A 27,035-nucleotide genomic window follows, 5' to 3' on the forward strand; every position below is an offset into this window, starting at 1 on the left:
AAGTTTTCAGTCTACATACACTTTACCCATAACAAAGATTCACAATCATGTTGTGTCTGACTTGAACATTATTCTGGTAGTTCACTGAAACACAGAACTCACCAGGAATTTTTCCTCTTCACCTGCTGACCCTTACTGTGTAACATGGGGCTTGCTTATCACCTCCAATTGTCAGATACACTGAAGTGAGCATACACCTCCAGTTTTCAGTCTACATACACTTTACCCATAACAAAGATTCACAATCATGTTGTGTCTGACTTGAACATTATTCTGGTAGTTCACTGAAACACAGAACTCACCAGGAATTTTTCCTCTTCACCTGCTGACCCTTACTGTGTAACATGGGGCTTGCTTATCACCTCCAATTGTCAGATACACTGAAGTGAGCATACACCTCCTTGCTACTAAGATTTCAGACCTAAACAGCATGAGTACTAGGTAAGGCTATTCAGCCTTTTTAATCAGCCTCTTTCGGATACTTTTCAAAGACAACACAGCACACTGAAAAATGAATTCATATTCTGAACAACTTCTTATAATACAACCAGTGCAACATTTTCTTTTAAATTTAGACTGAAAATCTAAAACTCCCAAAATACAGGTCATATCTAGGACAGCACTTTCAGCACCGAAAGCATTTAAATTTAAATTGGGGGGGGGGGGTGCAAAAGTTACTTAAGGTAGTATGAAGTTAATTATAGTAGTGTGTACAAGACAACTGTTGCATGAAAAATTACTGAAAAATCTCAGAATGGAAATTACTTTTTATACAGTTCATAAAGTCAGCACCTATCCTTATTACAACTGGCTAGATAACATTCTTGTAACCAATACTGAAAGAACTTGTACCTACCTAACCCAATGCAGAAGTGTTTCAAGATCACTTCATCCATGTAAAGATAGGATTCCTGTCATTATGCCAAAGCTGGACAGAGTGATGTAAGTAAGTAACATCTGGCTGGTGCCTAATTTAGCTTACTCAACACTTCAGAAGCTGTATATACAGACAATAATTTGCCCAACGGTTTTGCCTCACCTACTCCTCTCTCCCCCCCATTCACTTTGTTTGTAATTAGACACCTCTCCAACTCCATTTTCAGTACAGACAATAATCTGTTATTCAAGGTAACAGGAAGGGGGGGGGGGAAAAAAAAACCTAGATGAACCAAGTAGTACATCATTCAGATATTACACAGTTTGAATCCTGCGATACAGTAACAGTTGCAGTGTAGCATGACTTTTAAGTATATGCTCCCATCACACATTGTAGATGACTATGTAGATTACTAGCATCAAAGCATATAGCCAGCTTAGCTAGCTTAGGCCTGGTGTCATGCCTGAGGCAACAACATGTTCCCAGAAACAGTACTTCAGCATGGACTAAGCTCAGTGGCTCTCCTGGGGTCAGGTCAGTTAAATTTAAACTCAATTAAATTAATTAAATTAAGCATACTTAAGTGAGGGTTGGTATTGGCTCCCTATTTCCAACCACTACAGTTTATCACAGCAGGGCAAGATCCAAATACATGGCAGGGACCTTAGCTCAATACAATAACCCTCCCAAGTACCCAACTGCAGGGAAGAAAGAAGAGCCTGCCTCCACAAAGCATCACACAGAGCTAGGCTGACCCATGTGGAACCAACGACATACCTACAATACAGCTCCCCAGGAGGATACAGCTATAGCTGCACCCTTGCAGAAGCAGATCAGGTACAGCAAGGTTTGCTAGTTGTCTCTAGCTACACTGATACGGCACCTGAGCTAACAGAACCGTTGGACTCCATTTGTCCCTTCATCTGCAGCATTGATAAGTCAGAACCCACCCAGTTAATTTGACTATAAGAAACAAACTGAGAACTGACACATATATACACACTTAGTGTCTTCGAAATAAGCATACTGCAGCTTCCTAGAAACTTGCATCAGAGCACGTCGTTCTTACACTGCCATTCAGCAGTGACAGTAATTTCCATCTTAGGCACACCTGAGCTATGCAGTATGTTAAGATTGGTTGGGACAGCATCTTAACAGCTCATCCGTTAAAATTCTTCCAGATTTTCTTGTAAAGTAACAAAGAATGACTGTAAATTGATATAATTAAACAACCAAAGTTAATCAGTTTTATTTATTAAGTTGTAGATAAATGTGTAAGTGGTACCCATCCACATGTTCTATTACTCACAAGTAATTAGAACAATAGAGGAAAAAAAACCCAGAACCCTAAATACATTTGATTAGAGCTCAGCCATAGAGGTAACAAAAATCCAAAAATGCAGGTCCAACACAAAAACCATGCCATCACATTTTCAAAAATATAAGAAACCCATGTTTCCATATGCTCAAAAGTAATTAGGCTCTCCAGCATCAGAAGACAGAAATCCAAGCCCTTCAAGACATCCATCTATAAAAATCAGGTTAAAAAAAAAAACAAAACGAAAACACTAACCTATTAGCAACTAATTTGAAAGGCTGTTAAAGAGTTAATCTGCATTTATCTCAACCATGAGAGTTACCAGAAAACCACCATATTTAATTATGAGTTAGATTTTAAAAGTCTATACAAAGCACAATTTCAAGAGTACTTTCACCCTGTAATACATTTTTCTTATCAAGAATTTCTTACAATGCAGGAAAACAAAACACACTGATAGAAAAAGTCTTAGAAAAGTCATACTGTGGCAAAAGCTAAGATAGTTAACTTCATGTGGACATGGACAGCATCAATTACCCATGCACATATGAGAATGTATACAGTTTTAAACTGTACTATAATACTATAGAATAATTATATATCTATATATAGAATTACTATAGATTATAATTTAATTATATAGAAGAAATCAGAATTTCACAACTAGGGGCCTACAAACAACACAGCATGTGGCTGAAGAACTTCAGTAAGGCGAGAACTTTCAACAATTTACTCAATTGTAACTTTGCAGAAATAGGACACCTGTTGTAGAACAAGCATTTCTTCTCCAAGGCAAACAGATTCTGGCGACTACAGGATTTAGCCTATGAAAAGTTTTGTTGTTTTACCCATCCATAACAAGAGAAAGCTCTAATGAAGGCTCAGCAATATCCAGCTTTCTACGTGATCCTACTAATGCATTAAAGATGTGATCTGCTGCAAGACTATGTCGAGTAAAGGATGATGTTAGCTATGCAATTTAATAACTAAAACAGTCTGAAGTTTCCAAACTCTTCCGTATTTCTAAATTTAAACCCTAGTCAAAGGTTACGCATCATGTTATATAATCTGCGCTCTTCACCGAGAATGTTATGGCTATAGGCAAAGTAAATGAAAACAACAGCTTCTCTGGATCAATCGTGAGCCATGAAGCAAAAAAAGACCATATGACAGACGCAATTTTTCTTGGCATGGTATGGGCATTACAAATTGATGACAATCATATGTCCACGCTGGCACCCCTCCACAGCGGATGTGTGAGAGTGTCACTACATCTGGATGGTGAGTGTACTAGGGTCCTGAGGCACTCCAGGCCTACTGAAACCAGAGGGACAGCAGCTGCACTCAATGAACACCGTGGGAGCTCCGCAAAGTGATGAAAGGCCTGAATTACCACAAACTGTAAATACAGATTTATTTCATTAAAATACGAGGTAACCACTGCAGTGATCCCTTCCTGAAATTGACTCATTTCAAGTATAAGCCAGTTATTTCAAGGATTCATTCACATTTCTCCCCTGCAAAGCCAACATAAAAGAAAAAAACAATAATCTTTTGTATCACCAAGGTTGATAAAAAATAAAGCTCGTCCCCACAGAAGCACTGAAAGGAAAGCCAAAAGCACACGACACTGTCATCACATTAGCCAAGAAAGGTTCTTTTGTTGCACAACTAACAGGTCTTCAAAATTTTTAGAAGAGTAAAAAGGCAGGGTAAACTGTGGATTTTTAACCAAAGAAGGGCATCTAACATTATAATGTGGTTAATTCTTTTCATCATTGTTTCAAACATGCCAATCAGAATCGGATGTTACTGTCTTTTTTTTTTTTTTTAAATATACAAACGTCGCTGTGTAGTAGTAAGCAGTACTTCTATTAATGCAAGTCAGTTATCCCAGGAAAGAAATAAGTCCCATGCTCCTGGTGCAGAGGCCGCTACCTGACCTACTCTTCCACTTCATACCAGACTGACCCCAGCAAACACTTCTACATACTGCAGGAGGTTCTTATTTCCTGCCTAGGAGCCTCAACTATTCCCATTGCACCCCTTTAACTATTCCCCAACAGTTTCACAAGCAGAGGGGGTCCATTTCCCTAGCAAATCAGGACTCAAAAAAAAAAAAAATTAAAGCTGTTTAGCCTAGTAAACAATCTTAATAGAGGTGTCTCTAGGAAGCAATTCAAAGCGCTTAAGTTAGGCCTGTGCTCTCCCCCATTGACTACAAGCATAAAGAAAAACTATTCTCCCTACTTTCCCTGCACTGAAGTCAGCTGTTGTGATTACTCCTCACAGTAACGTATTTCCACAAAGTGGTTGCTTTCACAGAACTCTCCAACCTCCACCTTGTCATGGTTTAACCCCGGCCGGCAACTAAGCCCCACACAGCCGCTCGCTCACTCCCACCCGGTGGGATGGGGGAGAGAATCAGAAGGGTAAGAGTGAGAAAACTCGTGGGTTGAGATAAAGACAGTTTAATAGGTAAAGCAAAAGCTGCGCACACAAGCAAAGCAAAACACAGAATTCATTCAGTCCTTCCCATCTGCAGGCAGGTGTTCAGCCATCCCCAGGAAAGCAGGGCTCCATCACACGTAACGTTTACTTGGGAAGACAAACGCCATCACTCTGAACGTCCCCCCCTTCCTTCTTCTTCCCCCAGCTTTATATGCTGAGCATGACATCATACGGTGTGGAATATCCCTTTGGTCAGTTGGGGTCAGCTGTTCCGGCTGTGTCCCCTCCCAACTCCTTGTGCACCCCCAGCCCACTCACTGGTGGGGTGGGGTGAGGAGCAGAAAAGGCTTTGACTGTGTGTAAACACTGCTCAGCAGTAACGAAAACATCCCTGTGTTATCAACACTGTTTCCAGCACAAATACAAAACACAGCCCCACACTAGCTACTGTGAAGAAAATTAACTCTATCCCAGCCCAAACCAGCACACACCTTTAGTAAAAGCTGCTGTTCTCTTGAACACAATACAAAAAGCTACATTAAAGTTTGATTTTTCAAAAAAACTTCACTGCTTGTTTTGTAGAAAAGTACACTATATCTAAAGGCAGAGCATATGTATCTAGAGGAGCTAACTTATCTTTCAAAAAAGTAAGACTTTGTTGCTACAATAAAGTAGTATTAAATTTTAAAGCCATTCTTTTTAACTGAACTTCAGCATGACACCAAACCAAACAAAAAAAAACCAACAACAACAACAAATTTTTCTCCAACTGCTGGGGCTATTCCAAAACCCAAATTTAATAAGAGTGTAAAGGAGCAAGGGATCTTAATTCCCCAAAATCAGTAAGAGGTAGTAATACCTTTTACACTAAGACATGAAATTTCAGCTATCGGTTAGTAAGACTAGAGCATTCCTCCAGCTAGTATTTCTGCGAGAGAGTGATCAGCATCGTAATGACTGCTGAAACAAAAATTAAACCAAAACACAGACTTGTAGGGGACTTGAACGGAATGAAAAAAACCCACCAAACCTGTAATACTTTTCATCAAGGAAAGTACTTACCTGACATTTTTTCCTTGTTCTCTCAACATCTTCACCAGATCAGCTATGGGGTACTGAGCTTTTGCTGCACACAAACCGTAACCTGAAAGAAATTTCCAAATTTTAAGCTGTTTTTCTCTTTCAGTGCAGACAGAATAGTTACAGACAGTAAGTGTACTTTCCACACAAAGAGAAGCTCTCATAATTAAAAATAAATAGACAAACAAATAACATCTCTCTCTCTTGTTAAATATAAAAGATACTCATATATTCCCAGAGGAGTTTAAGCCTGACCATTGTAATTCATCTCATCTTTCTGGTCTCCTGACCACTAACAGTGTAGTGGTTTGACCAGTCAAACTACACAGGTAACTTATTTCAGCTTCACAAAAACACGTGTTCCTTTCTCTATCAGAAAAGGATGCTTCAGACAGGTACACTGAAAAATTGATAAAGAGGCTACTATCAGGTTACTTCATCACCATATCCTCAACAAAATTTTGGATTTGCATAATGCAAATCTAGTAGCTGAATATGGCTTTTAGCAGCAAATAATCTTTTCAGTATTTCTGTCTGAATTAATTCACAGAGCAATAATGCCAAGGAAAATAATGCAGAGTATAAATTATTAATGGTGTCCTCAAGGTTTGACCACAGGAGCAAGAGGCAAACTCCTTGACGATGTTTGCAAGCTTTGTTGGAAACAAAGGTAACTTCTCAAATTAGAACTCTACCTCACTGATGTTTTCATTTAAACTGAAGCAAAATGAAAGACGACTTTGTTTTTTAGCATTCTTCTCATTCCAATGCTAAAATAAATTTAACACAATAGTTTTGCCATTCAGTTGAAGGAAAACAAGTCTTGAGCTATACCCTACCTGACCTCTCGTGGTATTTTGGCTACCTGCCAGGTTAAACCACGACACAGCGAATGTGCTATTGAACCATATGAGCCTACAGCCAACGTAATAGTTTCACACAACTCAGGGTTTTGGTTTTCAGGATTTTCTTCTACTTTAATTCCAGTATTTATTGTATACTAACTAAGTCTTAGACGTTTTTCTGCTGTTTTTTTAATAAAACAATGCAGAATTGAGCAAGTAGATGAGAAGCATAAACAAAATCCTCTCTTTCAGTAACTTAACAGACAGATATTTTGTTGTTGGTACCACTGGTACTGTGGTAGTGCCTGGAAACTCACACCACAACAGCTGTACACAATATTAACTGTAAACATAGTTTACAAAAGACAGTCTTTGTCTTGAAGAATTTAAAATCTAAATAAATAGAACAAAGTTTGAAGAGACACACAGAAGAAAAAACAAGTGGCATACACATGTCTACACAGAGGAATGACAACTGACCTGGGAACAAAAACAGATCCCACAGACCCATCAACATTTGACATGCTGCTGCTACATTGCAACTGCAAGACAAGCTACTATTTTTGTTTTGTTTTGGGTTTTTATTTGTTTGGTTTTTAGTAATACATCCTCTGAATATCTTGTTGTATGAGTCAAGAGTGTCTTACCTGGAGTAATAATAATATTATTGGCTTCCTTTATCATTTCAACTGCATTGTCCACATTGATTTCTGTGTGGGTTCCAGTAATTTCCATGGGCTTCCCACCAGCTGTTGACGTGGTGCCATAGCCCCCTAGAATCACATTTGCAAGGGAACGGTTCATAGCCTGAAAGACAAGACATTTTTGATCAGCTAAAGATGAAATAAAAAACAAGGGAGAGGAGATGTCCACAAAGAAAGCTTCTGAAAATATTAAAGCCTTCCTGACAACAGTCTTTATCTGCTGGTTTTGCCTGCTTACAACTCAAAACTTCTTAAACAGGCTCCTTAAAACAGAGACCCAGATTAACACAATAGCCAAACATCAGCTTCTAATGCATTACATTACACAGGTCACGAGACAGCATCAGTGTTTCCCCAAGACAAAGAACAAAACAAAACAAATAGCAAATATTGGTTTCTTTTTGTTCTTAAAATGGAGAGATATAAAAGAATGCATATTTGATGACAGAATTTTTTTTTTTTTTTTACATACATATTAGATATATATACACACACACACAATTTTTGCAAGGTATTTTCTTAAGTTCTTGAGCAATGCAACATGTAAGCACAGAACCGGCTATATGACAGCATGGAAACCGTGCAGCTCTTACAGGTAGTAAAGAAGGAAAGACAGCATCAAGACAGGAAGGAACACAACAGAGCTAAGTAGCCACACAAAACTAACGAAATGCTAACTCAAAACAAATTGTAATAAACCGAAGGGGGTCATTAACTTACTGGCTGAGCACCAAAGGAGAACAAGAGATCTTAAACTAGGAGCTTTAAGAGGAGAACAGATCCTGTAAATTTGGCTCCGTTAGATACATAGCCAGGAAAAGCCACTGGCTAAATGCTTTCACTGGCATGTCTCCTTGGGAGTGTGGTCCCAAAGCAGTATCTGGCAATATCTGGAAGTAGGCAAAACTTGTAATTGCAGTAAACAAAACTTTAGAAGCAGGAAAGGAACAAGATAAATTGCTTCTTTAATTAAACATGTGTGTCATACATCTGCTGTGCTAGCTCAGAAACCACAGCAAAATTTAAGAATGGATGTGGAGGGGCACACATACAAGCGAGAGGAAACACCCACACAAAAGTATGCTTCCAAGTGTCCATTTTCCACTGACATTTCAAGTCATGCAACTCCACAGGTTTTTTGCTACAGCCTGAGAAGATATGCTGCTCTGAAATTCATCATTTAGCAAATAAGCACAATGAAGATTTTAGAAGAACTTTTGTTTAGCCTGATAAATCACCCGTTTCAGATACGGATAGGAAGGCGCACAAATGCAGTGAAATCAGCATCTTTCTACTGTCTGTAGTAAGCAGTAGTTCATATCCTCTAAGAACATGTATCACAATATTTGACCTTTGTATCACAGTATTAAATCATCAAACAGAAGAACAGACTACTTAGTATATTCAACAGTTAAGCGTCAGGTGAAACAGCCTGGACAGAAGGATACCCTCTTCAGATGTTGCACACGCTAAGCTTACAAGAAAAGCACTTTCTAAACCAAAAGACAACAGTAAGACCAGGCCAAAGGCAAAAAAAGTTCAAATATTATTAGAAACCTGAGAATCCACACAAAGCAAGCCTGAGATTGAAGCACCCTTGCCTGGCTCCGCACCAAAGAGCCAAGGAAAGAGGAAGGAAGTCTGGCAAAAAAAAGGGGGTGGTACAGAAGGCTTCAAAATGAGCCAAAACCTCATCAAGCAACAATTAAACGAACACAGCTAAGACCTGGCTCAGCACAGGACCAGTGTGGAAACTCTTCTATAGCCTCTTTCACCTTCTTTATCACCACAGACCACAAACGTAAATGCATAAAGTGTAAGCTTCACCATTCACAAACAATCCAACCACAAGCAAAAGCCCTCTATGCTGAGCATGCGCAGGTGATGCTGGCCAGGAGCTTACAGCCCGGGGAAAACCAAACCCTTGATCCCTGAGAACTCCAAGTCCTTCCACTGTGCCCACAGAAACCACACAGCTAGTACAGGTGACAGGCCAGCATACAATTTGTAAGACTATACAATTCGTCCCTTCTCTCGCTCCACTTCATCACTTGAATTAATAGTACCCTTTGACCTGAAGCATCTTCCCCACCTCTAAGTATACTGATTCTAATACTACAGTTGCAATCACCAAGTACTCACTCTGCAAAAAAAAAGGAAAAGGACATGCAACAACCAAGTGTTCTGAAGAAGACACATCGTGTTAGTGTTTTAAAAGAAGTCACAATTCACAGGATAAGTGAACAGTACAGGCCTTTGCTTTTTTGTTTTGAAGTTAAAGTCTTTGTCCTTAACTCACCCTACTAATAGGCACAAAAGAGGGATGGGTGGAAAAATCAAGCAGATACAAGTGCAAAAACTAAGTGGTTATCTGAATACATGTTGGCCAATTTTATCAACTCAAGTTTTAAGAGATTATCTGGACAGGCTTTGGATGATTAAGCTACAGTTTTATCACAAAAAGTAATTGGAAATGTTGTAAAAAGGAGGTTTCAACCATTAAGATATTTCCACAAACAGCTTCTCATCTGTACTAGATAAGCTTCAATAAATACACTGCTTTGGATGGAAGTCATACCTGGAGGGAGAGGGAAGGAGGGGAAAACCGTTGCTTCATTAGCACAGGTTGCAACAGCCTAAAGCAGAGTTTATTGAAACTCTTGAGGCATTTTTTCTCCTGAAATGCAACTTCAAGACAATGATACTGAATCCCCTGAATATAACAATACTCTTAAAAGTAATGATTTCCATTAAAGGAAGTAAAGCAGAAAAGAAAAATGCTGGTCTAGAAACAAGTTATTCTGCTTATTGTGCAGAAATTATACAAAATAATTTTAATTTTACTGGCTGATCAACTTTAATTGTCTAAGCTTATGTAAAGCAGCAAAAGATTTCTATAATACTACCTCAAAAACTAAACTTCCTGAAATTTGAGAAATACGTAGAGGAGAGCCACTCTGTCACTGCATAACTTTTGCTAGTTACTTCCCCAGGCTTCCTACTTACCTAGGTTCCTCCAACCAACAGATGCAAGTATCTCAAAACTCCCTGGGAGTGCTGAGAGGAGCTAGTAATAAAATAAATTAAAAAAGGGAGGAGACAGTAAAAGAAAAATGAAGGTATAGAGTAAATGCCTACTGGTAAATACGCACCCAACAGATCGTATTTTCACAAAGACTTACAAGAATTTGATCTTTCAAGAACATACTTTTCACACCTGTGTTGCCAATAAGCATCATCTTTCTACTGACATGGACTAAATTGCTGACTATACAAATACTTATGTACATATATTTACATATAAAAAGATATCCCACAAGCCACATAATCTGATTTCCTTTTGATAAGGAGATACAAAATGTTAAAGAACAAACAAGATTCTTTAAAATTCATACCTGGCATTGTTCATCTGAACTCACCTCCACAAAGCTGCACAAAAATACTTAATGTTAAGCTTTTCTGAAATTGTTCCTCAAGAGAGATGAAAATGAATGATACTGAACATTACTAACATGGTAACAACACTATTTATCAGCAGAGACGAAGTAAAAGACGACAGCCAGGGCTGACCACAGGAAAACATCAGGACAGGAGTACAGCGATGCTGATCATACAAGAACACAAGAGCAAAACTGAAGCAGAATTACACAACAGCGAATCATGAGGTCAGCAGCTGTTGCACTGCAAACATTTTTCTTTAAGGTATTACCTCTCCATGTTTGAAAACAAAAATGAGAGAGACAGGAAAACAAAAGACTTCTGTACAAGTGTTTCAGAGAAAAGACGACCATTACTAATAATGCAATATGATTTACACACAGAGGTGAAGCTCAAGTTTGCTCTGACAGAGACATTAGTATCAGCAATACATTAATGCAAGCCTGCTGCCACCCCGTGGTACTTCAAAGTAGCTGCTCTGAAGCAAGTAGCACACTTTCCTACACTCCAAAAAATGAACTTTAAATTACTCTCTAATCAAACCAAACATTTTTTTAAAGGAACTCACTACTTACAGTATCTCCCACTGATTTTAAATTTAGTTTAAATTTAACAACACTGCAGAGGGATATGACTGAAAAAAAAAACCACCACACAGCTGAGCACAAGTAATCATACCTATTTGAGTCCAGCTTCAAACCCTCAATGCCCAAGCCAATGCAAAGGCTTTCCTCGATTTTGAAGTACGTATCTCTCCAAACCAAAGAGAGATGACTGACAACTAGTCCAACAGTTTCAATAGAGAATTTTCTAGTCTGTAAAAACCTAGCAGTTTGGTCTTCCGATTGCTTATCTTCCTAGCAAACATGCTGAATAAGGTTTTTCATTACTTGGAAAACAAGTACAATTTCTGCTGACTTCTTACCACACACATGATGTAAGACAGGATGGCCCCAGAGGAGCCAATGAGTGCACCAACAATGGTCAGCAAGTTGTTGTTCAGTAGGAAGCCCTCAGCACACAAAGCCCATCCAGAATAACTGTTCAGGACAGTAATAACTACAGGCATGTCAGCACCTCCAATAGCTGCTGTTAAAGTGACACCCTGGAAAAGGAAAGAAAATATTTCAGTATAAGCTATGACGAAAGAGAACATGCAGAGAAGACAGTCTGCCTGCAGCTCTGAAAAATAAATATCAAGTTACTTAATAACCTACTCAAGTATTTTCAACATAGGAGACATCAAGCTCTGGCCTGAGGATTAAATTTACCAATTCTGCCTCTTGAGGGAGGACAGGAAGCCACTCCACTGTCCTCCATCCTGTGCTTAGTCACATATTTTTACTCACAAAAATATCCAACCAGCTCCATGGAACTGTTCATATCATTAAACTATTCATACTGAGCAGTCTTTGCGAGACTCAGTATACAGAACGGTAACGTTCAGGGTAAATTTTGCAACAGCTGGTGTGAGTGAATTGGGGAAGTTATTCATGGGGATAATCTTACTAAATTATCATGATAACCTGTAGATCCAGTGGTCTTTTAATTATTTTAAGAATAAACTTTCAAAAAAGTCTTTTTAAAGTACCAGTTTGCCACATAAAAGGCTCATTGAGTCATAGCAGCAAAAAGTAATTATATACATACATGCTGGTTCTCTGAAACAGTTCTGGTTTACTGCTCAATTTAGGAAAGTCAGTTGCTATACTGCAAGTTAGCATACAGGCACTATGACAATTGTGACTCAGGATGGTAAAATACAATCATTAAGAGCAAACTTGCAAAAGCTGAAGAACAAGCTGCTTGTTTAATTCGTTTCACCTCCTACAATTCCCCAACTTACCATTATGGCTGAGAGAGCTGACACAGAACCTAAGCAAGTAATTCCCGTAGTGTAGCTAGGATCAACCATGTACGGAACCATTCCGCCAATGCTGGCAGCCAGCAATCCTGCGTTCAATGCATGTCGACCAGGCAAAAGCAATGGTGCAGAATTCAGGATACCTGCAACCAAATGCATATTCAGAGATTGACACATACATGCAGCAGCGCTTGTCTTCAGAGAACACTGAATACCTCAGCAAACAAAAAATTAAAAAAAGAAAAAAGGAGGGGCAGAAGGTAAAACAAGTTAGTTGAAGCTGAGACCTTGTGGTGACTCAGTATTCCAACACATTCAAACTTACTCTAGATTCTCAAATACTCCTGTTTAAACTCATTTTATTCCTAATCTCACTGAAGTGATTCAGAATCATCACAAAAATCTCTTCTCCTCTTGAAAAGCCTTTTTTTTTTTTTTTTTTTCTTTTAAACTTTCATTCTGGCCCCAAGTCTTTGCATGTTGTGTCTGACACTCTGTAACAGGAAGCTTTCAGGTCGAGATTCTTAGTGCAGGTATCATCTCAGTCTCTAAAAAGCTGTGTGCTTAGAAAAATATGACTACACAAACAACCCCAAATATAAAACACTCCTGTTTTCAAATGCTTTAATTTGACCAGCACCCCCAGTCACACAGACTTCCCACAGCTTCCCACACTGGCAAAGACTCGAGGGGAAAAGAGGGTTCGGTATTTGTGTGATTCAGTTTTAAAAAGACAATTAGGTATTTATTTTCACCCTAAGCTTTCCCCCTCCGCCCCCAAACAACATAGCGAAGAGTAAAAATAATGCAAGTTTATCTGTTACTTTTGGTGTAAGAAATTACTTACCAAGCATCTCATTTAAATCTAGCTGAATTCAAGGGAAAGAATGAACTGATGGTCTCAGGACTAGGAGTCGAAGTGTGTGGCCTACTACCTCTAACTCAATAGTATAGACAAGCTTATTATTATCATGCTGATACGAAAATGCAAGGGGGAAAAATTAAACAAAACCAGTAAAATGGGCTGAAACAGGCAGTGAAATTCACCAGGGACATGCGCACAAATCACTGAGGAGGTGGAAGGGGTAAGATGGAGAAGAGAAAAAAAATAACCAAGAAGAAATAAATGAGTAACTACTTAGCAGAAATACATCAGAAATACATGCTACTGACAAATCCTTCAAAAGATTATTGAGAAGACAGCTTTCCATCCATGTCATGCTTCCTCCTTCAATGGCTGATCTCATAAACACTGAAGAAAGCAAACAGATGCTTCCCAAAGGAACTATTGCAAAGCTAGTAACAGGATTAGTAAGAGGAAGCTCTTAGCCGGAACTTGTTAGTACAGGTATTACCTCAGTCTCTCAAAAGCTGTGTGCTTACAAAATAAAAAATAAATGCAATACGGAAACCTTCAGGTGCATACGAATCAGGAATTAGTGAGTACTTAATTTAGAAGGCATATTTACTAAAACAGTAAGTGGAGCATGGAGTTTGCACAGTAGGTAAATAGACAGTGAACTGAATGGTTTAAAGTGAGAGGTAGTCTCAACTGATACTGTAAGCTACCTACCTAAATGAAGCCTGCAATGCTAAGAACAAAATCCCATAAATAGTAGCAGTGCTCACTGAGTCCAGCGACACCAGGGTTTCAATTAAAATGTTTGCTCAGGAATACGATGTTGTGATCATAAAAGTTCAATAAAAATCAATCAGAGAACAATGTCAGGTAGTGTCTTAACAATACTAAAGCAACACTTATTTCTAGACAAGATGAATTGAGGGAAGTTTACATGACTTGGTAATTAATAGCAGTAGTATGTCCAAGCACTGAAGACAAACCTTTCACAACTAAAGCTGTACACAAATTAAACAGAATTAAAAAGAAAAAAGTACACTCATAACAATTAAACATAGAAACTTCTACCTGATGCAAAATACAAGGTTTCTTTCCAATTACACAGCAGTTTAAAGGCAGAGCTAAACCTCAGGGGGAAAAAAATCCCTTTAACAAATACTTAATTCTGAATGGAAGGTCTCACCTTGCAGTTTTCCATAAGCAACAAGAGAGCCACTGAAAGTCACTCCACCAATGTACGTGCCAAGGTACGCCACAACCTTGGTGAGATTTGCAGCTGGATCAGTAGCAAAGTGAGGATATTCAATCATGTATTCTGCTACACAGGTGAGCACAGCAGCCAAACCAACCAAACTATGGAAAGCAGCCACTAGCTGAGGCAGATCTGAAATCTGGATGCGTTTAGCAATCGTCAAACCTATTGAGAGTTGAAGACAGAAGGGAAGTCTTACAAACACAACCAATCTGTGCAGCTAGAAATTAATGTATCATGGTTCAGTGTGCAATGAATACATGCACACACATGCCTGTTCCAATGGAAAAATTTGTTCTACACTAGAAATTGCTAGGGTATTTAACTGAAAGCCACATACGTGTATTTTGTGCAATGAGCGTATCATGGAAATTAGAGAGAAAATTAAAGCATATCATGTTCTTAGAAGCTTCACTAAATATTGAGAAATTCAGCATTTTCTGTGACAAAAGCACAGTGTGAAAAACGGAATTTGGCAGCATTCAGTAAGGAACTAAACAGAAGTATGGAGTTGGGCAAGTTCATTCACCTCTACATACCCAGTTTCCCTAACAGAAATGATGCGCTCCTGCTTTTCCACCAGTCTCCCCATTCTTTAACCACATCCTGATGCATTAATAAAACCCCTGGGACTTATGATTCTTTATTCACACATTTGCAACATAACATACACAAGACATAATTAGCCAGTTCACCTGTGAGCTATACAATATTTTGTGTGTATACAGCTTGCACAAATGCATTTATAGAGCATATATTGTTAGTTTATAGTATCATACACATACCTATGGTACCACCAAGTGCCATTGCACCTGACATCTGCGCTAACAATTCAGGTGAGGGTTTAAGGCCTCCAAGAGTTGCTGCTATACCTCCTGCAACACCAATCATACCCAAAGCATTTCCAAGACGAGCTGTTCCTTGGGTGGACAGACCAGCCAGGGCACCAACACAGCATAAGCCTGAGCCCAGATACATTATCTTTAAAATAAGAAAAACATCAATATGCATACATGAAGTAGAGACAAAGTGCATAATCATTATAGAAATCTTTCCGATTATTACACAAAAGGGATTATTTCTTCAGAATGCATGTAAGTCACAGTTCTTAACTGAAGTCAAAACTCTTGACTGTGAGAAACTGTTGTACAGGATGTGATGTTGGCCAATTAAAATGCGATATCTATTAAAAGTTCTTCCCCACTTTATCTGCACTACGAATACTAAACTTGAGTCAAGCCAATTTTCCTCATCAGTTCAGAAACAAATTTTTCTTTAGTACAAACCCAAAGCTAAATAGTTTCAGAATTTGCTTATGGCACATTGAACACCTGTTTTCAAAAGGTATAAACAAACTTCAATTAAGTGAGCTGTACATGTCTAGATAACTGAAAAAACCCAAATATATTACAAGCCCCTGGTATAAAGGTATGTTTGGATTCACTTTTTCCAAACACAGAAGGCAATACACATTGATTGATTGATTACTATTAGAACAAATGCAAACAAAAGTTTACCATAAAAGGTGCTACACATACAATCCCTGTACATCCCTCTGTGCTGAAATCTCATCCCATCCAGATGTCATACCTACTTTAACTGTCACACCAAGTTGAATGTTCAGAAACATTTAAACCAAAGATTTCTGTAGTTGCTCTAATATTTAAGCTGTAATTTATGAAAACTGTCCAATAAATAACAAAGCACCTGCTGCTTCACAGAAAGAAAAAAAAACACAAAGCTTTTAAAATTTGCAAATTTGGCATTGCAAGCTAAAAGTTAATCAACTTCAGATTAGCCTTGTGGGAATATGTAGCTGATGAAAAGACCATGGCTAATTTGTTATCTGCTCCTCAGAGTAAGCAGTGAAGAAGCACACCATGCTGTGAACAGTGGGCTAAGAGCCACAAAGTTATCTTCTTACCTGTTCAATATTATAGCCACCATTGAGAGCAGCTGCATAGCCTCCTACAAATAGACCACCAGGAAGTAGGTACAAGTAGTTGTACTCAGGAGGATCTGTGGGACGTTTGAACATATCCAGCATTCTCTGTGTAACTAGAAACCCACCTGGCCAAAGCAAAGGAACAATTTTACAAAAATAAAATCTGAAACTAAGCATATGCCAAGCTATAAGAGAAATACTTGGTTAAACCGTATTACCACACAAAGTTAGCAACTGACACCAATAAAGTCTCTGAAAAGCTAGTAATCTGGAAAACCACCAGAAACAAAGGTGTAATCAGAGTGAGACCTTCTTGTCTTTTTTAACCTTTGGAGGAAATTCATAAAAGGAGGAGTTGGAAAGCCTGGAGGACTTGCTCTGGCTCCATACTCTATGCTGACTGTAGGATACAGCTTAGTTTATGACTGTGTCCTTCTCCCTATCTACTCTAGCAAAAAGCGGTACTTGTAAGTCACATTGCTCACTTTCTTATCTTTTTTATTCGTGAAGCTGGGACTTCTGAAGCTCAAGCAAGCAGAATTTCATTCTACGCCACTAGTGTATTTTTCAAGTAGGAAAAAGAATACAAGGACAAATGCAGTACCATCTTGGAATATACAGGAAAAGACATTTCATATAATCATCGCCCAAAGGATACTGTAAAAGAAAAATGCACATTTAAATGCTTCCCTAAACAAAAGGTTATACCACAGGGTGTGCAAACTAGATACAATAACTACTATGAAAATTTGGGGGGAAGGGGGAGGCGGGGCGGGGAGAGGAAGAGGAGGAGAGGGGGGCAGTTCTTTATTGACAGATGCTCTCAGATCCTATTCCCAGAACAGTATTTCTGGAATCTATAAAATTAAAGAGCTAGAAGAAATAAAAGAAATACACAAGTGCTTTAAAGTTACCCTCAGGAGAAAACCTAACATTCATACCTGCAATATTGACTGAAGAGATAAAGGTCGAAAGTACTGCTAGACTTTGAGGAGTGTTTTCAGGGAGATAGTTTCCTCCCATCAACACCAGCCCACCAACTGCAGTTAGTCCTATTTAAAAGAGAAAACAGTGTTACTGAACTTCAAAAGGCTCTATACCTATATGCAAGTTTCCTTTCAGCTGTCAAACAGATACCAGTCAACTCAAATTTTGGCCCCTCTACACATCACTATTTAAACAAAGACTACCGTGGTCTTTTTCAGCAATGCAAACATGTTTCAAAAGAAAAAAAAATAGTATATTAATATAGTTTTGAAGTACAGTGCCTCAGGCACAGAATCAGCCTCCAAGTACTTGTTCGATAAAAGAAACTTTGCTTTTAACAGTCAAAGTAGATCAGACTCATGACCTGACTCATACATATATACACACAGATATATAAAATCTTACATATTCATAGAGTTATGACTCTTACGGGTCACTTAGGAATTTTTTCTTTTTCCCCCCTCTCAAAACACATAGTTTGAGGAGAGGAAGAAAAGAATGCACAAAATATGGAAGACAAGTTATTTTCAGGGCAACATTTTGGAGGGATGGGAGGGAAGATGTGTTCTGTGAAAGGAGAGACTGCAGCACTCCAAGTAAAACAAACTTCAAAGTAAACAGGTCAAGAGGAAAAAATTACTTACAAAAATTAAAAATACACAGCACCACATTTGCCCTTATTTTGAAAAAACATACTCTCAGAAAGAGAGTGTCCTTGCTATTTATGAAAGTTAACTCAGACATGAAGAGTAGTACTAGGCTCTTTGGCATTTTAAAAGGCACATCAGCAGACTTCTGTCTGAAGTCTGAGTAAAAGAAGCTGTGCCTACTTCAAACAGAAAATATTTGTTGTGTGACAGCTACTTACCTGAGATAGCATTAGTCACTGACATGAGTGGAGAGTGGAGAGCAGGAGTCACACCCCATACTGTATGGTATCCCACTATTCCAGCTAGGCCAAATGTCGTCACCATTTGTGTGAAAGCAGTATTAGGAGCTACAATGCCCAGTCCTAACATGCTGGCTAAACCTAAAAGAAAAGCACAGCAAAACTTTTCTATAACTGGTTTCTTACATTTAAACTCTGTACAACAGGAGCCCAGTATTGAGCTAAAAGCAAAATGGAGTTTTCTGCATGGACTTGTTTCAAGATCAGCTGGATCATCTTCGTCAACTTCAAGGCTCTTTTGGTGATTAGTGTTTCTTTTACAATAGAAAATAAAACCGTAAATATAATATATACATCTTTGCTATGCATGCACACAAAGCAGCAAAGATAGGTTTCTACACCAACACTGAATCCTGTCACTCTCCTGTTCTATAGCAAAAATGGAGAAGAGTCACAATCATGTTGAGAAACGACTTGGAAGACTCAAAGCGTGCATATGAAGAATTAAGAATACTCAATTCATTAATTACCTCATGCAGAAGTTCTGATGCACACATAATACCAAATGGCAAGAGCAGCCAATATTTGCTTGTCAACACAAATGTCCTATTCTCTGTACTTCAGTAGATTGTGGGCATCTCATACAATACATGAAAGTTCGAAGAAAGCAATGGCATTGAATAGATTCTGCTGCAAAGTATGGGCACAGTCCCTAGCAGGTGTCCTTCAGAATTTTAAGTATTTTACTTATATTTAAATAAAGCCAAACACACATACATGCACACAGCATGAGTCAGTACTGTTTGAAATGTTAATACTTTTGGTTAAATTTCTAAAATTGTATTTTCCCCTCTCAAAAGCAATTATTACACTACACTGATTTTGCACTAGGATATACCAGCCAATCAACTGCTCTCCCAACTAGTTATTAAATTGAATGAGTAAGATGAGGAGTCACTTAAAAGTATTAGCCAAATGAGGGGCACTCTACACTGATTCTCCAACTCTGGAAGTTGCCTACCTGCTGTGTATACAGATGCACTAGTCATAGTTTTTCTAAAAGGTGTAATAGTAGCTGCTTTTTCCGCTTCCAGCTCTGCTACAGTCTTCTGTTTCACAGGGGCTCCTTGAGGAATGTTATTTGGTGGAGGTGCTGGGAAAATCACCTTGCCATCCTGACAAGAGATATTTACAGTTATCCCTAACATGGCAGATGCTTTACAGTTAGAGGAACCTACTCTTCTTAATCCTGCAATTCAGATAAGTCTTAACATCCTACAGCCATGCCACTGTAACATCTTCCTTTTCTGCATCAGCAGAAGTTTGCAAGGCTGGATGATCAGTACAGCCTGACCAAGTTAACCATACTGGTTTACACGTTTTTCAGACAAGATTTAGTATCAGTGTCTAAGAGCACCTGGCAGAACACAGCACAAGGCTTGAAAGCAAAAACCAAAACCAAGAGGTAAAATTTCTTAAATGGAAAACATTTACGCAAAATAAAACAGGGTCTTGGAAAATGCAAAATCTGCTACAGATCTGAACTGTAATCAGAGCCTGTCCAGACCTTACCCAGGGACCAAGCATGATGTCTCACATTTCTTGCTGTTCTCCAGGCCTCTGGAGAACCAACCGGTGGAGCTGTCAGACCTGAGTTGTACACACCACTTCAACGGTCTGAGAGAGCTGAAATCAATGCAAGCCTCCTCCAGAGTAGGTATCATAAGCATTACGAAGTGTTGGCAACATTATGCAGCAAAACTCAAGAGAAATTAATACCTCTTACCTAAACTGCAAATTATTATTTCCTAATAGTTGCAGGAGGAGAGCCCATACTGGCCCATGCCCTAAGTTTGTATTTTATTATTTCCTAATAGAGCTTAAAGCATGCTGCATATTCTAGTTCCACCAGTTCTTTCTGAAGTTACTCTTATAAGAACAGAAACATGTATTTATTTAAAAAAAAAAAAAAGGAAGAATGTTTTTCTGGTCCTGTATTAATGCTTCAAAGATGTTTTAAATAACTATGGTTTTATCACATGAATATAACATGCAAATTTAATCTTTTTCCTATTTTTCAATAGTAGACATTAGGTATTTGTTTAACCATGACAAGACGACAAAAGCAAAGAGGTTTCCCTTCACAAAAAGGGACAGAGGAATATTCAGCTGAATACAGACACGATTGCCCACACTGTCCATCAAGCCACATCTGATTCTACTGGCATGCAGTAGCTTTGAATGCATTTTAAAGAGACAACACTGATAAATGTAGAAGTATGTACTCACAAATTAAGAAGAGAATATTTACTGACTTACCTTCATGACTACAGTTCCTCTGATAACATGATCCAGAGTTCCATAATCAAATTCATCTTTTGGATCAAAGTAGAAATTCTCTTTGTCAGGACTAATAGCCTTTAAGAGTTTGATAATGTTATTGGAATAGAGAGTACTGGCCTGCGTAGCCATTCTGCTAGGCAGGTCTGTGTAGCCAATGTGTGTAACACCCTGAAAAAAATTCAAGTAAAATATTAAGGATTAGTTCAACCTCTGAAAAAACAGCATCTCTCCCAATATATCCTTCTGGAAATATATACCCAAACTGTTTCACTTATTTCTGTTTTCAACCCCAGCTAAAACTGTTACCTGCAGCTCTAACATTATTAAGTCAGGGGAGGATTACTCACAACAGTTACAGAATTCAAAATGATCAAACCAAACACCTTAAATGCTATTAGCAACAAGCCTCACAGAGAGGAAAACGTATTGGTGCAAGAGCTTGTCCTGTCCAAATCCTACTGTCCTCTCAGAATTTAGCTTCTTAAAGCAACCAGGTAATAGATTATCCTGCCCAACGCTTGGCATCTTCTCAGTCCTTCTGGAAGGCATGCACTGGAGGCAACTTTCTATACGGCAGAGGAGTGAAGGGAGCTTCCTCAGAGCTAGCTAGCTTTGCAAGTAATATGCCCAGGTTCACATTTATGTAAAGATGTAACATAATATATCCACACTATTTAAAGAACAGATGTGAGTATACCTGGCTATCAGGCTCTTGAGCTTTTGGAAGATATGGGAAGCTGAGGCTGGCACACATTCTTCATATTCAAGCAGGCTTGTGTCAAAACACTGCTCCTACAACTTACAGCTAAGATCCATACATGCTTCCAGGAACTCTGGCTTCTTAATGCAATGCTCTGACACACTGCTAATAGTTCTGCACTGCTGCTTTTTTCCACAGCTCAGTGCCAGTATGGTATACCCAGGGGTAACACTACTCTTACTAAAAGCACTCCATATAAATTCTTCATGCAAGTATCTGCTTATTTCTGTTCTACATACTCTAATTTCAGTTTTTAAGCAATGACATCAAAAGCCCTTGAAAACCACAAAGCCAAATACAATGAGTGACTCATGATATATACACTTACAGCCCCGCTTATATGAATGACATCCATGGCAGTAGTATGTCCTACAGGCTTCCCCAGTAACAGCATTATATCCTTATGTTACCAAGTAACAACCTTGGAAATCTGCTACTTTAAATCTCATCACCCAAATTTCTATAACTGCTAGTAGATTTCTCACAAGAATAAAAATAAAACCCAAAAAGCGTAAAAATAAGCTCTCAACTGAGCCAACAAACGCTGGAGCAAAACCAAAATACTTAGTTCAGTCCAGAGGAAAATTGCTTATTTTAAAGAACCAATTCACACTACTCCTAGTTTGGGTTAGAAGTGGTTTGGATACTCTAGGGCAGACACATTCATGTTGGCAAAGCTAAAGACATACAAAGACAGCACCTTCCTGAAACTGAAATTACACCGACCTAAGCCAGAGACTTTGCACTGACATAGTCTGAACCTCTTTAGCTTACCTATGACAGGGACTGTTAACTCCAGTTGTGGGAGGTGATGAGCAAGTCAAAGAAGCTGTCTCTTTAGGTAGACCAAGAAATAGAAATCAAACCACACCCTCAACTCAGCAGATACAAATCAGTGGACTTGGAAGTTTAAATAGTAACACTTCCATACTTACAACCAAATTAGCACTATACAAAGGTATTTGTTTCTTTAAAGATCTTGAAATTGTTATACATAGAGACAACTTGTGACTAAATGCAAATCTAAAGGATTACTTAAGACCAAATAGCAAAATCAGCTACTCATTTTCAGCATACAGTTTACAAAACACAGTGTGAATTCACGCAAACTGAGAATGATCTGAAGATTAAAATGCTCACCTTATGAACATGGACTTCTCCTGCCTTTGTAGTCTCAATGTTTCCCCCTGCTTCTGCAGCTAAATCCACAACAACTGAACCTTCCTTCATTGATTCAATCATATCTTTCTTAAACAAGATGGGAGCTTTTTTGCCTAACAAGACAAGGCATAGTAAGTTAAACACAAAATACAGCTTTTTATCTGTAGAGCTCAGGAGATGAGTTCTCCCCTTCTCTCTCTCTCTCTCTAAACCTTATTCCTGTAAGCAAAATTTTCAAGTAATTAGTACCTAGGATGAAATGCCACAGAAGGTCTGTTTATACAGGCAGAGAGAAGAGATGCTACAACATCTTGCTCCCAAGCATATAAAAAAAGGTATGCATGGGCAGTCTACCAAAGATGCTGACAAGTCCAATTTTGTCCTCAGTAAATTGATCAACATGCAATCTTACAATTCAAATCATTTAAAAAAAAGAAAAAAAAACAACCCCAAACAACCAAACCACGCTGCATCAGAAGTTATTAAAAGACAGATGTTGTGCAATACAAAGCACTAAAACCTAAGCTTTACTTTACTACGTTTCAATTACAAAAGACAGTACTGTTTCAATTGGACTTGTTTCAGTGCACAAGCTGGAGAGCAGAAGTAGCAGTGATGCAATAAATATGCAAGAGGATTAGATAGTCTTACTTTATTACTATCTACTCCTTGTTTAATAAGAAAACATCATGGTATTGACCCAAAGACTGCTAGTTTGTGAAAACAAAAGTTGCAAAAAAAAGGCACACACTTTAAAAACAGGCATTTATCAGGGAAGGGAAAAGGTACATGCTCACACAGACGTAACTGATTAACACCTCTGTTTTCACTGCAGGCACAGCTCCAAAATATGCCAACTCACACAACAAAAATGAAAATTAACATCTTGTACATAAAACATACCTGGAATAAGCGCTGTAGTGATGATAATATCAACATCTTGGCACTGCTTGGCAAAGAGTTTCATTTCCGCTTCAATAAATTCTTTGGACATTTCTTTAGCATAACCACCTTGTCCCTCTCCAGACTCTTTTATGTCTACTTCCAATGGCTCAGCACCAAGAGACTTGAACTGCTCCAGAGCTGCAGCTCTAGGAAAAGAAAATTGCAGGGGAGGAAACAATCACTACTTCAAAAATCCACTATGATTTTTCTGGTCTTTTTAGTAGCAGTCTTCAGACAAAAGATCTAAAACTTATTCTAGGGTTAACTGAAGGCCTCAGCTTTCTGTATTTAGTGAAAAAAGTAATTGCATCACTAATGTTAGGTCCTTAATGAAGATACTTGGACAAGGAATGAAGGCAGCCTACAGTTTCCTGCATAGTCGGCAGAGTGGCTCCAAGAAAAGCCTCAAAGCTTGGAGCTTAACTGTTGACTAACTCTGCTCACTCATTTCTCATGTCATGACTAGGTAAATCTACAGCCCTAAGATGCCTAAGACAAGTGATAAATACACAATCCGTGGCCCTGTCTTTAATCTGTGAAATGGGAAATACTAGTAGTCTTATTTTCACAGGGAAAATTGGTTTTGGGGGGCTTTGGGGGATGGGGTTGGGGTTTTGGGGTTTTTTTTTTTTAGAGTTATCCTGTAAATCTGTAATTTATTTTGCATCACGTGATATCACAGTAAATAATGAGACTGAATTTCAGTGTTAGGTGAACATTCACAACATGCAAAGGATTTAACACAAACATTCTTGCACAACAAGTTAAAAGTATACAGGATGCTTAAGGGAATTTAAAAAATCTGAAAAGCTTTAGACAGATTTTGATCATGCTTTTAAGAAAAATAAACTCTTTCCAGCTTGTTTTAAGGCATATGCAGATTTTCTAACAAACCAGAGTGAAGGATCTTTCATATTGCACATCATAAATCTTACATTCATTTTTATTCTTTCCACATTAGATATAGCTAAGTAGCACTAGATGCCACTTCTGCATAAAAACAAACACGTATAAGTAATTTTAATGCAAATACAGTATTAAGCACATACAAACTCAATATAAGAAGGCCATTTAGTAGGAAAAAATTTAATGAAGTTTGCAGTCCCTGTAGCTATAAGAAGAAAAATGTTTGTAGACTGTAATTTTCCCCGTCTATTGCTCTAAAAAATGGCTATGGGACAAAATAATCCTTCTGAACATAAAGGAACATAAAGAAGAGACCTGAGGAAAGCAGCATTTGAAGCAGCTTCAGCTGCAGTTTCTTTTCTTTCACCTTGAGTTTCATGAATAAAATAACTTGATCTCTTTCTCTCCTCCAGTAGATTGGAAGAAGCATCTTTCCAAAGAGTTCCTAGCTGGCCTCTCTGGGATTAGGAGAGTAGAGGTGAATAAGAGTATGCAGCTATGAACCTGGATCAAAGCAAACTATAAATGAGGGCATAAAGATTATTTCTTTACTATTTTCCCTGTGTGCCCAAGAAGAGACATGAAATTCTGGATAAAAGTCCTAATTTTCTCATTTTCATAAAGCAACAATTTTTTTTCATATAGTTCTGAATGATTTAATGAGAAGGATTCTGGAAGGTTTGGTTGTTTTGAGGTGTAAAAAACAGAGGAATAATGAGGGAATAAAAATGGTAGGAAAGGAATTGTGATTCAGTGCAGTACAAGTGCTTTCATTGTAACACAGCTACAAGCTACTTAATCTTAAAATAATTTCAGATTGCTATTATCATTTTGACACACCTACCTAGTATCAAATCCACGAACCACTGCACCCATCGATTTAGCGGCTCCTGCAGAGGCGAGGCCAGCAACTCCTCCTCCGATGATCAAGACCTAGAATGATATCATCACCATGCTTGGAGCATAAAGTAAAACTAGAGCTGGTTAGAAAAGCAGCAGCATTGTACTGCTTTCACAACTGCAGATCGGTCTCATTAACCAGCCATTTAAACAAGCTACCTTAGGACACAGATCCCAAAATGACTTTGGTAAAGCTGCCTCGTAAATCTAATGGTTTAAAAGCTGTAACTCCTCACTCCACTTATCTGAGAGCGAAGACATCTGTAGCTAACAGTTTATGTAAGTAAGTACAGGTTTTCGCTTTAATTCCTCCGGTTTTTTTCCTTCCTTAATTCTACTTTCATTTCTCTTCAACCCAATCCACCTGCAATTCCAATCAAGCAATCCTTTCCATCACAGCCTTCAAGACACCCAAAATCCCAACATCTCTGACTTCTCTTAACTGCTTCCTTGCCTTTCCCCATCTGGGGGGGGGGGAGGGGGGGAGGAAATCATCCATGTATAGATAGACAGATGTTTAAACCTAAACAAACTTAAATAAAACTCAAATTATTCTATTGTTTAAAAAAAAATATGACACCACAGGTAGTGAACAAAAATTGGTATGGGAATAACTATAGGGATTTCTAAAGTCTCTAGAACTAGCCCTAAGGCAGGAAAAAAGCCTTTTAACACAGTTTCAGCAGTGGTTAGCTGTGGTCAGGAATCACATATTCTTCTGTCACAGTATCCGTTTAATTGCACATACCTTTGCTGGAGGAACTTTACCAGCAGCTGTGATCTGACCCGTGAAAAATCGACCAAAGTGATTTGCTGCCAGTACCACAGCCTTGTAACTGTCAATTAAGGACGAACAAACATCAGTATTTTCCCAGGTTCAGTACAATTCCATTCATGACAGCAATCAAAAGGATGAACATTTGACCGAAGCATGCATAGCATAAAGCAAGTTTAGTATTTTACTATTGAGTTTAATAGTATGTCTTTGTTCATATTTCTTGCTTTTTTTTTTTTTTTTAAATCACGCAATGCATTTTCAGACAGAATTTTTGGACTGCAATATACTGGATGTCCACAACTATTCACTCTCTCAAATAAAATTTTACCTGAATAATAAACGCGTTACTTGCCAAAAGTTAACTTTGTGGTCTTTGAAGCTACCTTCAAAGGCTGTAACCTGAGGCTTGTTAGGGAAGGAAACATGAACAGGCAATTGCAAAACCCAGAGTAGTTTTGCAGTGAGCTCACTCAGACAAGCAAGCACAGATTCAAAAAAGACACTCTGACCCTAACTTTGCAGAGCTACATGGTTTAGGGCAAATAGCTTAACCTTACTACTACTTTTGCTCCATCTGCTTTGTAGCCATCCGAGAATGGGTGGCTGGACACCAATATCAGTAGAGCTATCTGAAAATGCAGATTAATGTGTAATTATGTCTTTTCTTAACAGTGCACATTTTCTTGCATTTTACTAACAGTGTTGTGGTTCAACAGGCCCATTCCACTCTTTC

At 38.3% G+C, this 27,035-nt stretch overlaps 1 protein-coding gene across 1 annotated transcript in view; it reads right to left on the reverse strand.

Annotated features, from left to right (window-relative positions):
• Positions 1-5,704: 5,704 nt before the first annotated feature.
• NNT (nicotinamide nucleotide transhydrogenase) overlaps positions 5,705-27,035 on the reverse strand; it is a 30,988-nt gene continuing 9,657 nt past the window's right edge. The window contains exons 4-18 of the mRNA XM_009578542.1: positions 26,273-26,360; positions 25,469-25,557; positions 23,677-23,864; positions 22,753-22,886; positions 20,829-21,020; positions 19,531-19,684; positions 18,489-18,650; positions 17,575-17,685; positions 16,613-16,758; positions 15,474-15,669; positions 14,620-14,853; positions 12,560-12,720; positions 11,639-11,818; positions 7,219-7,378; positions 5,705-5,790 (exon numbers count right to left, since the gene is read on the reverse strand). Of these exons, the coding sequence (XP_009576837.1) occupies positions 5,705-5,790; positions 7,219-7,378; positions 11,639-11,818; positions 12,560-12,720; positions 14,620-14,853; positions 15,474-15,669; positions 16,613-16,758; positions 17,575-17,685; positions 18,489-18,650; positions 19,531-19,684; positions 20,829-21,020; positions 22,753-22,886; positions 23,677-23,864; positions 25,469-25,557; positions 26,273-26,360 (2,281 nt within the window). The remainder of the gene's footprint in view (positions 5,791-7,218; positions 7,379-11,638; positions 11,819-12,559; positions 12,721-14,619; positions 14,854-15,473; positions 15,670-16,612; positions 16,759-17,574; positions 17,686-18,488; positions 18,651-19,530; positions 19,685-20,828; positions 21,021-22,752; positions 22,887-23,676; positions 23,865-25,468; positions 25,558-26,272; positions 26,361-27,035) is intronic.

Source organism: Fulmarus glacialis, unplaced genomic scaffold, assembly GCF_000690835.1.
Source record: "Fulmarus glacialis isolate BGI_N327 unplaced genomic scaffold, ASM69083v1 scaffold11780, whole genome shotgun sequence".
NCBI lineage: Eukaryota > Metazoa > Chordata > Aves > Procellariiformes > Procellariidae > Fulmarus > Fulmarus glacialis.